The 18,433-nt window shown below is 37.7% G+C and overlaps 1 protein-coding gene across 1 annotated transcript in view; it reads left to right on the top strand.

The window, feature by feature from the left end:
* LOC136862290 (nose resistant to fluoxetine protein 6) overlaps positions 1-11,793 on the top strand; it is a 202,208-nt gene extending 190,415 nt beyond the window's left edge. The window contains exons 14-15 of the mRNA XM_067138874.2: positions 6,972-7,114; positions 10,559-11,793. Coding sequence (XP_066994975.2) covers positions 6,972-7,114; positions 10,559-10,684 — 269 coding nt within the window. The 3' untranslated portion in view covers positions 10,685-11,793. The remainder of the gene's footprint in view (positions 1-6,971; positions 7,115-10,558) is intronic.
* Positions 11,794-18,433: the final 6,640 nt, after the last annotated feature.

The following is an 18,433-nucleotide window of genomic DNA, read 5'->3' as shown; positions in this document are numbered from 1 at the left end:
GCCTAACTGGGGAGAATACTCCCACCTCCCAGTTCCGGATAGCCTGAAACTGGGGAGAACACGCCCATCTCCTAGTTCCGGATCGCCTGAAACTGGGGAGAACACGCCCATCTCCTAGTTCCGGATCGCCTGAAACTGGGGAGAATATTCCCATCTCCTAGTTCCAGATCGCCTGAAACTATGGAGAATACTCCCATATTCTAGTTCCGGATCGCCTGAAACTGAGGAGAATACTCCCATCTCCTGGTTCCGGATCGTCTGAAACTAGCGAGGGCACTCCATTTATTTGACACATGCATTAAATTATTCTTGTTACAACTATTTCTGAATTACTACATTAAATATGATACTTAAACTTAATAGCGTTTAAATCCATTTCACAAAGTATCACCCTTTTCTTTCTTTTTTTTTTCCTACATGTAATAAGTTACATATTCTAGGACAAACATACCTTCATTATTTTCGTTAGTGCTTATTTTCTTCCCTTTGATACATATTTAAAAAAGAGAAATATTTTGCGGTTCTTCTCGGTGTAATCCACTATTTGTTTAATAATTAAAACAATTGTATTGTATAGTATTCTTTCTCTATTTCAATGTTTGTTTTATATTCACTACCCAGATATTTAACTCTTAAGTTCACCAGTCTCCCCACATACTCTCAATAGATGCGCCTCTTCCATTATTTTTTCGCAAAATCAACGATTTTCATCATGTTTCTCTCTCTGACCCTTATTCTTGTATGTCCCCATTAGCTACCACATCATACAAATTGCTTCTCTGTTCGGAAGACTTTATTTATTTATTTCTTGACAATTTTTGAATAATTCTGCAAAATTCCGTTAACGTTCTTTCAGCCTTTCAGTCTGCCGTTATCATCAGATTCTCAATATCTTTCACTAGAAAGAAATTTATTACTTCTGAATCACTTTATCCCAGTAAACTCTTATTTCTATTCTGTCAAGAATCTTTTTAACTTTTATTACCCAATAATTATCATTTAAAGGTATAATCTGGTGTTGGTATGTAAAATTCAATATTTTCCTCCCGTCTCCTCTTCTTAATCTTTGCCAATATTTTATTACCTTTCTATCTATATCTGCTTGTATAGCATTCTAACTCCGCTATTAGCTGTACATTCTGGTAGACCCATTATTATTTTGTAGAATGTATTATTTATAAAATATAGGTCTTTCTTATACCCCACATTTCGAACATACACAAGCGCATTTAATTTTTATTTATTTAGGATATAGCCTCATCACTATTTGACATCTTCCTCACCATGCACATCCTGCTAGATAGAGTGGCCATTCCTTTCATTTTAGTTTGTCTTATTTATTAATTTCACATCCCATTTGACGTTATTGTAATTCCTAGGTATTCTATTTTATTGACCACTTCTAGTTCTACACCTTCCAACCACCTTTTTATTTTCTCTTTAATTTATTTCCTTTCTTTGCAAGCCATTACTTTTGGTTTAATATTAATTTTAAAATTCTATTCTGCAATATTCAGTAGTTTTCTTAATACTGCTTTGCATACCAACTGCTGTTAGAGCACAAGGATGTCGTCTGTGAAAACGAGGCCAGGAATGCCTTTATTGTATAAATAAGGGGTTGTCCTATCCTTCTTTCCTTTATTATCCAAGGCGTATTTATAATAATTAGTACGAACAATATTTGTGATAATTTACATCCCTGCTGTTCAATATTTGAATGTATCTCCTACCATTAAGTCTTCCTTTACTTTAGTCGTGCATATCACTTCTGCATACAGTTCTTCTATGCCCTTAATTATTTTATTTTACATCCATAGTCTAGCAAGCTTCGCAGTGACAGCCCGTCTGCTGACCGAATCAAAAGTGTTTTGTAGATCTATAGCTGTAATAAATATCTACTACCTATTCTGTTTATGTATTTATCCATTAATGTTTAATATAAATATATTATCTATGGTACTCATTCCTTTTCCGAATTCTGACTGGTATACTGAGAGTATAGAGGAATCCTCCGCCCATTTAATGATTATTTTTGCCAATATCCCGGTACAGATTTTATTAAGTGCATCCAAGAAAGAAATACTCCTATAATTATTTGTTTTAGATCTTTATCCCTTACAGGCCGAGTTGACCGTGCGGTTAGGGGTGCGGGATAGAGTGGGTTCGAAGCCCACTGTCGGCAGTCCTGGAGATGGTTTTCCGTGGTTTCCCATTTTCACACCAGATAAATGGTGAGGTTGTACCTTAATTAAAGCCACGGCCGCTTCCTTCTGACTCCTAGGCCTTTTCGATCCCATCGTCGCCATAAGACCTATCTGTGTTGGTGCGACGTAAAGAGAGTTGTAAAAAAAAGTCTTTACCCTTCCTTTTGTAAATAGGACATTTTATTTCTTCTTGAACAAATCCTGGGATTTTGCTACCATCAAAAATGTCGTCAAATATTTTAGTGGTTTTTCTCAACATCTACCTGCTATTACCTAGCTCTTTCCAGAATTCATAATTAATTCCACTAATAGCGCCTGATTTACCGTCTTTCTTTCCTTCAACATCTCTAATACTCCATCCGTACTTATTGGGCCGTCATTTCAGGAAAAGTATTCACAACATGTGTAAGTACATCAGTCTCAGTTTTATTCATTTTCCATTTATTGCTACTCTCTAGCAAACTCTTGAAATAAGCTGTCCAATCCTCGCTTAAAATTTCTTGGTTACTACTTTTGTTTTCATTAAAAATTACTGGCTGAAACCTGTCAAGACATGGTGGTCATTGGGGTAAATATTTATTGAAGGGTTTCCTTATATACGACATTCCTTTGTGGTTACTCACCAATTTAAAATTAAACTTAATTAAATTATTCATGAAATAAAATATTCAATCGTCGGACTATGTACTCACACTTATTACTTACCTGATTAGTTACACATAAAATTGTTGACGGTCGCAAGCTGCAAATAAATGTAACGATAACAGAATGAGAATCTTGAATATCTCTAGGGTGTGAGGTAATAAGCTTACTTTGACAGCATAACATGTAGATTCTAGGAAAACGATATTGAAGTTTGGTTTCCCCATTCAAATTTGAGGTTATCTGATCTACTATTGAAATAAAACAATAAACTGTATTTGATACTAAACAAAATATATTCTTTAAATGTTGACTTTAACGGGTGAGACCTGCTCCGATAATTCAAAAGATAATATAAAATTTTGACATTATAACTGAAAGAAACTCTAGGCATTAAATTTGAAATCCTCTTGACCGGACATTTAAAAATTGTACAAGAAATGTATCCCTCACTGGTTCACTTAACAGTACCTTCAGCACTTTGAGTGTTATTACGACGTATTCCTTTGAGTTGGTATCAGCTGTAGGTATCTCAAACCTAATTTAGTGAAGTATTCTTTTAGTTTCACAAACGAGATATAGCATCGCTTGAAAATATAATCACAGTTCACAATCAACTTTACAAGTAATTCACTGATAACTGTCACCGAACTGACACAAGAACTCGACCGAACAGATTCACGAAACACACTCCGAACATATAATCCATTTGGTCAATGACGATTACGTATACATATCACTTTTCACCATCCGTCTCACTGACCGACTCACTCAGAGTCCAATTCCATCAGACTACAACACTCCATGGTAAGTCTCTCCTACCAACCGACTCCCTGACCAACTGTAGCCTCACTTCCCTTCCAACGGTTTCCAATTGACTAACTGCTATAGGACACAGCCTTTTATATAGACTTTAGTTGTAACATAGTGTTACACCCACGTCAGAGTTAAATACAGACATGATGTCACTCCCATCCAGCTACAAATGTTACATATTGTGTTGAAATAGCCTCAGGCAAATTAGGAACTCCCTAAATATTATCTCATCGCTAAATGCATACAATGACAGAGCGATGACGTGACAGTTACTGTAACAGAATTACACCATATTTTGCACTGTTTTAAAAGTAGTATCACAAGTAATATATCCACATCTGATATTAGGCAGTAACTTTCACTCTACATGATTTTGATGCTAACACACACACACACACACACACACACACACACACACACACACACACACACACACACATATATATATATATATATATATATATATATACAATAAATTAAATGCAATACAATAAAGCAAGCGATACTTAATTAATTAACACAGAGCGAAATCAGATTATAGAATTGAATCAAACAATAGTTACAACCACAATAATAATAATAATAATAATGCAGATACAACAATAATACAAATATAATACTACTAATAATATTACAGATATAATAATAACAACAATAATACTGAGAAATATTTAGGGTACTTTATTCTTACAATTTTCTTTACGTTGCACCGACTCAGGTAGGTCTTACGGAGACAATGGTAGAGGAAAAGTCTAGAAGTGGGAAGAAAGCGACCATGGCCTTAATAAGATACAGCCTGGTGTGAAAATGGGATACCATGGAAAACCTTCTTCAGGGCTGCCGACAGTGGGGGTTCGAACTCACTACCACCCGAATGCAAGCTGATAGCTATGTGACTCAAACCACGCAGCCACTTGCTCGATGCATTCCCTATACAAATACCTTTCGGCACTATTGCACCTTTAAAATATCGCTCTCTTAACATTGCAACATTTAATTGGCCATGGCTAAAAATGGCGGAGGTAAATACAGACCATTACATCCCTTGAGGTTTATTGATCGCGATACAAAATGCCGAGCGAATTGAAAATTTATGCCTCTTGAAAGAAAATGGAAGTGTTTGATCGGATGTTGTCAAGAAAATTCGAGGTATTCGAACTCTCTGTTCAGCTTTATCTCCACTTATAATTTCCAAATCTAAACAATTTTCGTACATATTTCTTAGAATTAGCCTTTATTCTGGTTCCGTTTAGGAGCTGTTGGGAAACGTTCCGATTTCTAAGGAACTTAACAATGAATCCAATTTTTATAATATGTGGAGGCAAACAATTAATTTTAAGAAATTCAAGAATTACTGGTATGTAGGACATTGAAGTAGCTAGCTTTCTTTATCAGTATTAACATGCTGGCACTAATGTATTGTTTTCAAGGACTTTCAAATTAATTAAGAATGGTAACTTTTGAGAAAATGATGACATCTTTCGCAGAAGTGAACGCTTTTCTGTAAATTTCAATCACGATATCATCAACTTATGGCTGGTAGCTCAACAACATTTGATCCGTCTCATCTACAGACGGGTAGTCGCAGTTACAGATTTCTTGCAAAATAAATCGTCGAATTCCATTTTATTTTGTGGTTTTGTAAGCGGTGTATTTTAAAGAAGGATCAAAGATGAGAGTATTTAATACAAGGCAGTAAGCATGTGGAAAAACAGGCAAAACCTTTATGAAATATTCCCCCATGAACAATAATTTTCCCACTAGAAGGATTGGAATGTCGTTACCTAAGACATATTTTAGAAGACGATTCACACACATTCATGAATGACTATGTGCCATTGGGACTTTACCCCGTTTTGAGCCATGCTAATCGGATATCGTCAGCTGCTTTGGAATATAACTTTAATCCAGACACTGAACTTTCATTTAGACTGAATTCTGGATATAATGTACACTGTTCAATCGCTGGGCAGCAAAACAGCAGCTATTCCTGTCCACGAAGTACTGCTGCGCATGCATCATTTGTCATTGGGGATTGGCTGTGTTGACTTAAACCGGGGCCTTGTCTCTCTTGGGAGGATAGTGAGAAGCTTACAGAGGTTATGAAGGAAGTATGTCAAGTGAATAAAACTAGGGATGTACTATTGGACCAAAATAAAGAATTACTATTTACTATGAGAAGTTATTTTGTGCAACATATCATTAAATTCCTCCTTATCCGAATCTACCAGTCCATAGATCATTGTATTTTTCCTCCTTTCTTCCCCTTCTCGAGTCCTTATCCTCTCTTGAGTTTATTTTGAAACAAGTTCTCCTTGACGTCACTTAGTTCTATTTTTAAGTAAATAGTAAATATAAGAACAGACCAATTCTTGTTATAGGCCGATCAATTATGACGTCACATTGTCATTTGTTTATCTCTGTTAGGAAACAAAGACCGGTAGAAACTGCTGGTAGGTTCATTCTTAGTCCGAGAATAGGTGCTTCATATCTCAGTATTACGACTACATTATTAAGAAAAACATGATACTGCTAATTTGCTTAGGATTTCAATAAACTTTTGAGATATGGTGGTGATGATGAGTATTGTTTTAAGAGGGAGTACAATTGGGCAACTATCCTCTGTTAACACAAATCAGAGGAAAAATATAAGGGGTAGAGCACTTCAAAAAATGAGAATCAGCCAAAGAAAAACAATCTATTACCTCGGTAAAAAACTGAAAATTTTCAAATTATGAGATACGCCCTGACACGAAATGACAATATTAGTTTATAGGTAATTTGTGAACAATATACTTCCCGATATTTTGTGTTTTCTGCATTATTACCTTTCATGGAATAGTGTAACAATGGAGAGATTCGCAATTATTTCATTTTTTTTCAAACTTCCAAGATATCTGGAAATATTAGTTCTGTCTAATCAAAGTACATTCAAACATTTTAGAAAATGCCATCGATGTCTAATTCGTTTTCGCGAGGTATGATAACGAAGTTATTCAAGAATTTGGATGTTTATTGCGAAATTTAATCACTCAGATGGAAATATTCTTCAGCTACCTGGTGATGGTGGTTGTTTTATCAATAACCCGCCAATGATTGGTAGTACAACTAGTATTAACTGAGATAAACTATGACAGCTTGATTGAAGACAGGATAAAACAGAATATTACAATTAATACCTAGGTAGAATTTCAATTTCATGTCATTTGTACATGTAACGATTTTTGCTGTTTAGAATGTACGTTAAAACTTTTGATCTCTGAACGTTGCGATGTGATACCTACTGAAATTCTGCTCATTGTTTTTCAGGTTATATCAATAAACTTCTGTCGCATCCTGCCCTGTATCCATTGAGTCGTATCACGTACTGTGCCTATCTTATGCATCCACTCATCATGCTGTCCGTCCTCATGCATATGGACTCCCCAGTTCATCTTGCTAGGGGTACAATGGTGAGTACTTTTAACTGATAAAATGTTAAACGACTTTACAATAGCGGTATACTGTACTTGTAGTCAATGTGGTTGGAATCGTACGACCAAAGTCACCGCAATGTAAAGCTATACATAAAACGAATGTAATGGCAACATTTTTTCGTACGAATGCGTGATCTACCAGACATATGGAATAATGTAGATGGGAGTGGGGAGCGCCAGGTGTTACGGAATGTATAATGCCGAATAGGTGTAGGATATAAAACGAGGAAACTGTCAGCCATGAAATGCTTGTGTTACATAATGTTTATTCCCATAGAGTACTGTAACATTTACGGTGATCCATCAAAGTAGCCCCCTATATTGTCCACAACACATTGAGATGTCGGATACCAGTTCTTTCACCATGTGTGATTTTGCTAACTCATGTTTCACAGTTTTGTCATTGTCCTCTCTTGTTCCAAACAGTCTCCCATGCAATAGTTCTTTCACTTTGGAAATGAGGACAAAATCACACAGAGTCAGGTCCGGTGGGTATGGCGGATGTTCCAGTACTTCCCACCTTTAGCGCTGAAGTTACCCCATCACATCCATTCTGCACGGAGCCTATTACTGCAGTCCCGTTTTCGGGAGAGGGGGTAGAAGTTGCACCCCCTGCGTGGCGATCAGCTCAAATCTACATCGCCTCCGACATGCTATTAGTTCCAAGAAAGATATAGCAGGGAAGATTGGTAATTGATACTACAGGAGTATCGGCCTGTTTCCACGCTAGACACGCTACCAGGAAGACTTTCTGTTGGTAAGGTGGTATTAAAGGTCAGGACAAATTCACATCGGTGAAAAGAGAAAGATGCCTACATGTAAAACTTCGCCATATGCATGGTATTTGTTCAACGCACCACCTCAGTTAGAACGAAAGATATGAATGCTTCAATGAGAAAAAAATGTTGAAAAAATGAGACGTCAAATTGAATGTGCACTCATAACTTTCCTCAGAATCAACCAATTTGAATAGTTAAGAGCTGAAATGAATGTTCTTAGGCCAAAACGAACTCCGTACCTCAATTAGAACCAAAGATATGATTGTTTCAAAGAGACAAAAACTGAAAATCAAATAATTTGAGGAAGGCGGAAGTTAAGTGATTTATAGTACCTGGTGACAAATCTGTGCATGAATACCTTTCAGTTTTTAAAAATAAAGGAAATCGACCGGATAGAATGGCCGGACTGACTGACTTTAGTTTTAATATATTTTAAAATATAGATAATAATAATAATAATAATAATAATAATAACTTAAATTTCTATTACCTAAGAACTATAGAAATATGCATGCACTCATGCTCTAAATGATATTAAAATATACAGTAAAATTTGGAAGTATGCCACAAAGAAATTAAATATTGACCAAAATGACTTAGAAGATGCATTTTATTAATCATTCTTAAAAAATGGTTAATATTAGCTCCTATTGCACCCACACTGTTCACCCTATGAAAAGATCTAGAATGCAATAAAGTGAATTAAATTTTCCCGTGAACGCAGGAAATTTTATTTAATTCACGCTTCACTGTAGGGAAGACGAAAGGATTCTGAGAGAAAAGTTAAAAATGTCCATTGTCTGTCCTTTGCACAACTACTGTAATTTGCTGGGTTCAGTGCCCGTGTTAGAGGGGTCATCTTTCGCGTGGAGAGAGGGGCCCTCTACCTGCTTGTGTTAGTGTGACTACGCATAGTTCGTAAGACATTGTATTGGAGTGTTGTCAGGCAGTGTTTTTTCGTTTGAGCAGTACCACGGTCTCATCATAGGATCAGTACAGCACTGAGTGTAACGTCCCAGTTGTTTACCTTTCCACATGACCAAAGATCACAGCAACTAACAGTACCATGCTTTCACAGTTGTGTTAAGAAAAATCATTGACTAATCAAAATTACCACCTCACAACAACGGGTTAATACTTAGATAATGGCTAAAATAATTCTAACATGAAAAAAAAAAAAAAAAAAGAGCTCTTTTACCATATTTTGGTCAAATATGATAATAAAATATTGTAAAATATGTACTTATGGAATTTACTTGTATGGCGAAAAAAGAAAAAAAGAAAGGATTATCTTGTTCACAAACGCTATAAATGTGTTAAATTTAACTTAAATTTGTATAAAAAGAGACCAGGATAGTCTTTGCCTTAAGCTCGGCCTGAGACCACTGGTCAGTAGGATGGCTTGTTCCTTTCCGCTTTTCCTCTCGCCAATACCATTATGAGTGCCCATCAAAGTGGTGACCACGCCCAATGTTGCTAAACTTCGGAGATCTCAGGAAATCTGGTATTTCAACATGGCTACGCCGCTGGCGTGAAGAGATTGTAGGAAATTTCAAAAAAATAACTCTAGTGGTGTTGTGATTATTATTTTCACAGGATGTAAAGTAATTGGAAAAAGAAAGAGCGCAAGGGATTGTATGTTCCTCACAAGTAAGATTTTATCAGACTTAGGCTTAATTGTAATTATTATAAAACATTAATCACCTCCTATACGGATACCCACAACAAACATATTAATAGATTCATTTGCTTCTAAGAAATGTGTACCTGCAAGAAACTTATACAATGCCATGCGTTCATGTCTTTTCGAGCGAATGTGCGACTAAATAACAATTCCCAGAGTAAACTGAGTCCTTCTATCCGTAGTTATTAAAATATTAACTTGCTATAGGTTACACAGCTTGTAGTGCACTATGCCCTCCTCACTCACTTTGATTCTCCAAATGGAATGCTTGTCGCCGATACGTCACTTTTCTCATTCGCACGAGGTTCTATCACGGCAGTTTTGCAAACCATCTCTACCGGATAGGAGTCCTAAACTCGCCTACTGTTCCTGTGACTACCGTCAAGCAATCGCTGAGCTCAACCACATCTTCTTCCCGTGCAATCTTTATAATGTGCAGAGGAAATTTTAATAACAACTTTACTTTCAATCAACTTTCAACTACCACTCATCATACAATGCATTTTATCATCCCAACAACCAGAGGTGTTTAATGCAATCTACATATTCTTAAAGGACACCGATAAAGTTTGACGTGCTACAACATCGGAAAAAATACTTAAACATACTACAGTTTCAATGTTTAGATTTCCTCTTTATTCTCTCTCTCTCTCTGTGTGTGTGTGTGTGTGTGTGTGTGAGAGAGAGAGAGAGAGAGAGTATTCTGTAAGGACTCAGAATTATTAAAACTACGAAATCCAAGTACAATATTATGGAAGATTCATATGTGTATATGTATTCTGAGTGTATATTTACTGTTTATATTTTTCATTCCAATGTATTTTTAGCTGGCTGTTTGGTCTGGTACCTAAAGCCAATAAAGAAAAAATGATAGTGTATCTAGACAGAAGATAAGAGTCCATAGTAAAGTTGTAAATAAATCCATTTCTTTATAACGACTCTATATTCTGATTACAGGTCATGATGATCTTTGGCTACTTCGTGTCGGCCTACCTGCTCTCGATCGTCGTGTCTCTGGCATTCGAGGCTCCAATCATCGCGCTACTCAACCTTCTGCATCCCATTAAACGCAAATTGAAGTGACCACTGCGATGTGTAAATACAATGCGTGCTAGCTGTTAGTTGTTATTGTCAAGTGTACTGTTATGGTAGTGTGTGGAAGTTGTGCCCGTTAAGTTGTGATGGTGTTGTTCATGTCGATTATAACTGATGTACGGGACATTCCACGTCAAGTAGGAGAAAACAAGCTTTAAAAAATAATGAACTTGGGATTCTAAAAATTCCGAAATCTCTTAAATAAATGTAGAAAACCGTCGAAATCAAATGGAGCTCACCGAAAAAGTCATTAAAACTATAGTATAATTTTATTTTTCATAGCTTCCGAGGCCCATATTTTATCTATCCTTAGATGTAGAAAATTGAATGTAGGCCCAGCGGTCTACGAGTAGCGTTCTCGCCTCTTATCCGGACACCGCAGGTTCAATCCCGGCCAGGCCAGGGAGGGTTTGCTTTGAGGTCCCCTCAGCATACGTGAGAACAATTTCTGAGCTACCTGACGGTGAGATAGTGGCCCTGGTCTAGTAAGCCGAGATGATTCATAGTACTATCATAATTTTCCAAAAGGAAGAAAAAGTACCGGATGATGACTGTTGCTTACTATTTGGCATTGATCTGTTCACCATAATATAGAACACGCGAAATTGTACCAATTATTATATTGGACTGTGCAGTTCAGACAGGATCTTCAGAACAAATAAGAATTTTACTCCTGCCAAGTTTTATTGTCCGGATTCAAGCTTGATCTTCAGAGGCTCCATCTAACAATATTTAAACAGATCCACAGTCAGTTCCATCCACTTCGTAGGAGGTATGCATCAGTCATCTAAAGAATGCATTGCTGTGTGTTTTGTCACAATAAATCATAATTTGTCGTGTTCATCTATACAGATAATGACAAAACGAACCTGATTCTCTCGTAAACTGAGAGTTCAATGAGGAATATCTAATCTCCCTATTACTTTCAAGAATCAATATAAACGGCTGCATTATCATTGCAATGACTGATCTACTTAATTTTCGCAGTAGTTTTGTTACGATCTTGTTCTTTAATGGTTACCTTAATGCTTCATGTTAAAAGTTGAATATAATACGGATTACTTTTATATGCTACGAGTATTTTGTATTTAGTGGTAAGATACGCATGAGTGTAGTAGATTATATGATGTAATCAACACTGAAATATTTAAAGCTATATCATTGAAGTTGTAATGTTTTTATTGTTATACACGAATAAAATATAAAACTTTGTGATAAGAGTTTGTCGTAAGATTTTTTTTTAAATTTCTGTACTAATAATTTCAGACAGTTATAGTGTTATGAAGTGATGGTGTATGCAATGTGAGAAGTGCATTATTTCAAACTTCGGATCCTTTAATTGCGTTTTACATTGTTTTACAGTCGATAAAAATATTGATTTAAGATCCCTTATTAGTTAAGGCCGCGGTCGCTTCCTTCCCGTTCCTAGCCCTTTCCTATCCTATCGTCGCTATAAGACCTATCTGTGTCGGTGTCACATAAAGCAAATTGGAAATAAATAATAATAATAAATAATAATAATTACGTGTAGACTGAATGAAAGCAAAATACGTTCCAAACCCTGGGTAGACAGCACTGCAACATATGGCTTCCAGAGACGTTGCTTAATTGACAAAGTTGACATAATAATGAACTGAAATGGTGAAATTTTGATGCTGAAGAGAAGCAAATTGGAATTACCAGTTATACAGATGACTGAAGTGTTTAACGTGCCTATCAAGGAAGATACCGATGACCTAGTTCTAATATCACCTATCTGACAATGCTCTTCTTATCCATTATTTTTCTTAAGACTGGTCACGCCTCCCAGCCACATATGGATATGCAGTTCATCAGAACAATTTTCATTGTGATCATTTCCTATGCTTGTGTGTAACGGAAAATGAATGTATGTTTGCATCACGGAGTTACGCCCTCCTACATTATAATGTATTTAAGGTTCACACATGCGTAGGAAAATGAACATAACTAAAATTGCTCCGATGGACTGTATGTATATCCAAATGGCTGGAAGGCGTGACCAGTCTTCAGGAAAATAATGGATAGGAAGAACATTGTCAGATACGTGCTATTAGAACTAGGCCATCGATATGTTTACGTCGTTGATGAGAGTACGTTTTAATGCATAGTTATTGTTCCCCTGGCACCAAACCAGTAACCCTATAACTTGAATTGATGTTAAATTGTATTTTTCTTGATAGTAGGAGATGATGGTGTTGTTCATCTCACCTCCATATGACCCTCAGCTGGTTGGCACTCATTCGTTTCCATCCTGATGGTCGGATCAGTGATGAAGCCGTTTATCGAACCTAATGGGATAACGAATTAATTTATTATTCGTTCATTGTTTAATCTTTATGAAGTAGGTCATTGGTTACTATGCTCTGGCCATCGCCGTCTCCTATCTTTATAACGCCTCACCACTTCAGCCGAGACCGTGTACACTCAGTAGTGCTACAATCCTACGCTACGCAGCCCAGGGCGCTGCAAGAATGTCCTCGTACAGTGACGCTATATGTACAGTGGGGCCAAGGAGTGCTTCATTCTGATTGGCTCCGTCATCTTTTAGCCAAATATTCCGTCAGCTTTTTTACATGGAGGTATTCCGCACAGGGTAAGATCACTCTTTATGCCATTTCAGTGAAGTGTAGGCTACCTGTTTTAACTCCAGTAGCGCCGAAAATTATTTTCATTAAACACGGGAGATTATTTAGCATTATTAGTTTTGAAATGTGTGTGAATTTACGTATTTCTGCGGTCTGATGTTTGAACAAATTTACGCCAAGCTGTTGTGCTTATGGATACAGATATGTATAAGGAAAGGGTATTTTGAAATTGGACAATTACGTGTTTTCAGCTCTGAAAGTAGCACGTTATAAGACGCACCTAGCAACGAGTAGAGTGTTGTCTTATGCATTATAATGGTAACAATAATAACAAATTGGGTTGGTAATTTAATGGAGCCAAGGCAGTACATGTCAGATTGCTCCGGCAATATTCGCCGTATCAAAAACCTGTACTTAACGAAAGTTGTTTAGAATATACCGATATTTTACGTTTTGTGTGATTTTACCGTTTGTGGAAAAATAACGGAATTTTCACGATTATAATATTTTTCACAAATTTCCGAATATCGCCGAAAATATCTGTTTTATCCAAAACCTGTGGATAACAAAAGTTACAGGAACTTTCGCCCATTTAAGTCTCATACATTTTCACCGTATGAGCTATCATGATGGATATATTCTCGAATTGAAGCTTGTAAGGCTATTCATCTCTGAAAAGACCAGGTTATAAGGCCACCTAGCGTCAAGTTGAAATTTCCCGTACATTATAATTGTATAATTGTAAATTGGCTGAATGGTCAGCGTATTGCCCTTCGCTTCAGAAGGTCTCGGGTTCGATTCCTGGCCGGGTAGGGAATTTTAACAGCTTCTGATTCATTGTTCTGCCTCAGGGACTGAGTGTTTGTGTTTGTCCCAACACTCTCCTATTGATTTTCAGACAACACGAGCAGCCAATAGTGATTACATCCCTCCATATAGGATTGGCGTTAGGAAGGACATCCGCCAATAAAACAGGGCCACGTCCACATGTGCGACACAGTTCGCACAATTTTGAGAAGGGCGGTGGAGGAAGAAGAAGAAAATAATGATGATAATAATAATAACAAAAATGCATTAGCAAAACCGATAGTAACAAATAGAATGTTTAAAATACAGAGGATATTACCAGTACTAACACAATTACCTGTAGTCGCACATCACGGGGATCGAACGGCGGGTGGTGGGTAACAGAGTCCTACATTGTCGCGTTTCGCTCGAGCGTGAGCAAGGGTCAGTTTGTTGGTTAGTACGCCGCTAGATGTAGTGAGTTTGCGACGCTTTTTCGCCCACCAGCGAACTAGGAGCGAGTGATGCTAGTGGTGATAGTCAACATGGAACGGGAAACTAAAGAGCTGGTGAAGGATAAACTTTTACGTCACGAATACAGTTTAAGGAAGCCAGCAGGCTTCAAAAGTGATGTGTGGAAAAAGTTTTCTATTGATACTGTATAGGATTTTGGGCTTATGCCATGTCAAGAAAATAAGGTGAAATTCTTAACGTTTCGCAGGGAACTGTGCTCTGCGTCCTCAGAAGAAATCTCGACTGTCCACGAGAATGGCTTCTTAAACAATGACACTTTAAATTTGGACGTTATAATAGAAGTGGAGACATGGTACGTTCATTCGCCACCAGATGGCCCCCAGGACGTGGCAACGCTAGCGTTCGAAGCGGAAGCTGACCGAACCATCACAATCAGTCTAAGCGGTTCACATAACATGTTTGCGTAACACATGACATTGGCAGGTGTATGGCATAGACACAAGCCTGGAATGAAACATCTGGCGACGAGGAACGTACGAATTTGGAAAACACCGAGACGAAATAACAATAGTGAAGGGACCGGGAAGGGAACTACCTACGTAAATTCTTAATGGCTGGCACCAGGTATTACCTAATTGATAGTCGGTATCCCTGTTTAAATTGTTAGGATTTCTACGTATTTCCACAGCTTCCCGTAGAATCCTGGACCTGTAGTGTCTAGTGGGGGTAAGAGCTCGAGCATCTTGGAACATGACATCATGACACGACGATAGGGCGTACTCAGCTATGGCCGATTTGCAGTGGCGGCTCGTGAAAAAATCGTCCTACGTGCTACAAAAAACAAGCTAAATACGCTGTTTTAAATCTGCATATTGCCATGATGAACAACGCATACTTCAAACTTGGTAATAATAATAATAATAATAATAATAATAATAATAATAATAATAATAATAATAATAATAATAATAATAATACAACTTTTCTCACAATTTATAATTCAGAACAAACAAAAACAACATTAATTTGGAAGCAGATGAATTCTTCGACAACTGTCTACGAGATAAATAATTCATTCGAGAAATATTGTTTTTACTAACCTAATGGCGCAACTTACATCAGTGCAAATAGAATCGTGGGAATATAGATCCCCACTAAGAACACTAATTTAATTTCACTTTATATACACTGCAGTGGATAAATAATTTGATAAATCTCCGTATAAACTTGAGCACTAACACAATGACAGAAAAAACACGCACGCGAGATTAAAAACCGCACAAAGCAACTGAAAGAGCTGCCAACTGATTCACTGAGACCTCCCCTATTACCAGAGTAAATGTCCGGTTCCATGGCTAAATGGTTAGCGCGCTGGCCTTTGGTCACAGGGATCCCGGGTTCAATTCCCGGCTGGGTCTGGAATTTTAACCATCATTGGGTGTATGTGTTGTCTTCATCATCATTTCATCCTCATCACGACTCGCAGGTCGCCTACGGGAGTCAAATCAAAAGACCTGCATCTGGCGAGTCGAACATGTCCTAGGATACTTCCGGCACTAAAAGCCATACGCTATTTCATTTCACCAGAGTAAATTACATTGTAATGCGGGATCACATTTAGGGTCACTCAAAGATTCTTTGACTCACCTACGAATTCCTTATTTTTGACACAAAAGGAAGATGGATATTTTAATAAGCATGTGTGAGATAGATTGCCTCCGCTTACGCTTTACTTTCGAGCCCAGACGATGCTACTCTCTAGTGGCAGACTCGCTTACCACGTTCAACATCACACGGCCGACTTGATGCGTCGCTCTAGCTAACTAAGGAGCGCAGCGAGGGATCCAGTCGGCCGTGAACATCAAGGTAGCAGGAGACATCGAGTACTTCTACCCCCTTGCGGGAGAGGAAGTAACTATTGACGGGATCAGTGAAAGTTGATCCCGGTTTATGGTATACTCCGCCGGCTAGGGGGAGTGTTGCAAGCTTGGCTGCGCCTGCGTATTGCTTCCTCCAGGCTACAGGCAAGGGCTCACTTCACATGAGCACGAGCCTTGTTCCCCGGGAGAACGGCGCTAGGTGTTCGACAGATCTCGTCCTGATTTTCACAAAACACAAATTCATATCGTACTCAAAACGAAAAGGCACCACGATAATTTTACTGTACATAAATAATATTCCTTACAGTTTCAAGCTACGTGCTGGAGCCCGGTAGCACGTACTGACCGGCCGCCACTGCCGATTTGTCTGGTTGGTTGAGACGAATATTGCGTTCATGTTCCTTGATACGAGTACTAATGGACCGGCATGTTTGGCCGATGTATACCTTACCGCAAGTACAGGGAATTTCGTATACCCCAGGATGTAAAAGTGGGGACAATTTGTCCTTGGTTTTACTCAGACTGTGAGCAATTTTAGTGGCGGTGCCAAATTAATTTAATTAATCATGATGGTAAGCAGATAGGCTATGCATCCTGTTAACAATGTTCTTCATTGTTGACATATAAGGCTACTGCACCACATCCGAGGTCACACGTTAGAGGGACGTAAGATCAATAACATTACCGTTGTGGTCACACATGTGTAAAGTACGTGTCGACAGAACACAGAAAAATTGCTTACGCAGAAATGTGCACTTTGATTTAGGTCCTTTCAGTGCCGTGTCGTGTGATGGCTTTCGTGAGATATCCCAAGAACTAGTAAATATTGGTGCATAGTCCTACCCCCTTCTAAGACCATCTGGCATAACACAAACAAAGGCCGCTGAAGTAAGTGCGAAGATGCTCATTAGGTTGATCCTAAATGGACAATGAAAAGCCTTCTTTTAGCGACATCCGTTTTCCCAGACAAGAGAAGAGACTGGAGAAAATATCAGCAAGGAAATCAAATACAAGCTCATTGAACTGGGAATAGAGTCTAAACTTACACGATATCTGTTTTATGTGAGGATCAAATATCATGAAGGCTCCTGAACCTTACCGTCATTGCCCATGTATCACACATTGTTTGAATACTGTGCAGTACTGAAACAGGTTTTTGCTGAACTTTACCTGGAACCGAATTAGGAAAATATCACATCACAATCAGAGCTACAAAAAAATTACTTCATTTTACAATGTGAAGAAAACTGGTTACGTTAATTGCTTTGAAAGAACACTAATACGAGAAATCGAAACTAGATGGAACAGTCTGTTTACTATGTTGGCTTCAGTTTTTGTACAATACGATACAATTAATGAGTTACTTAAACTCAAGGAGTGATGGAAAGCTATGATAACGACCTGGTGAGATACCTCGTCAGCTTTCTGAAACCCTTAAAAGAGGCGACTGATGTTATCGAAGTGGATACTTAGCCGACAATTCAATTAGTACTTTTGTGGGTTCATAAGCTTAAATATCTCTGCAGACCAACAAATGAGGACACTAAGGTACGTTTAAACTTTACTCAGCACCTATGAAAACAGATATACAGTATATTTTTCTACTAAGATCATCATTACATATGTTACTATTTTCATAGGCGATTCGGAAACTTAAAGGACGTGCATTCCACTACTTGCAAGATAGTGTATCGTCTGAAAAAGTGCATAAAATAGGTACTTTCCTGCAGCTATCTTCTCGTAAACTAAAATTTCTGCCCCAAGAAGAGAAACAATATTTGTTCAGTGCCGTAAAGCACACGTGCTCTGATATCCCCACTCGCAGTGTTGATGTGACTATAAGTCGTATGTGTATGTACTGTAGGCCTATATGTTTTCTTTTGTTACAGCATAATGTATTCACATTTTTGTTATGCTTTTTTTTTTAGGCCCATCCGTCGTAATAACTCTCCGTGCACCAAGCAAAGTGAAATCTTTATCATCTGAAGATT

The sequence above is a fragment of the Anabrus simplex genome, chromosome 1 (assembly GCF_040414725.1).
Source record: "Anabrus simplex isolate iqAnaSimp1 chromosome 1, ASM4041472v1, whole genome shotgun sequence".
Classification (NCBI taxonomy): domain Eukaryota; kingdom Metazoa; phylum Arthropoda; class Insecta; order Orthoptera; family Tettigoniidae; genus Anabrus; species Anabrus simplex.
The sequence above is the reverse complement of the archived record's forward strand: the minus strand, read 5'-3'. Positions and strand labels throughout refer to the sequence as shown.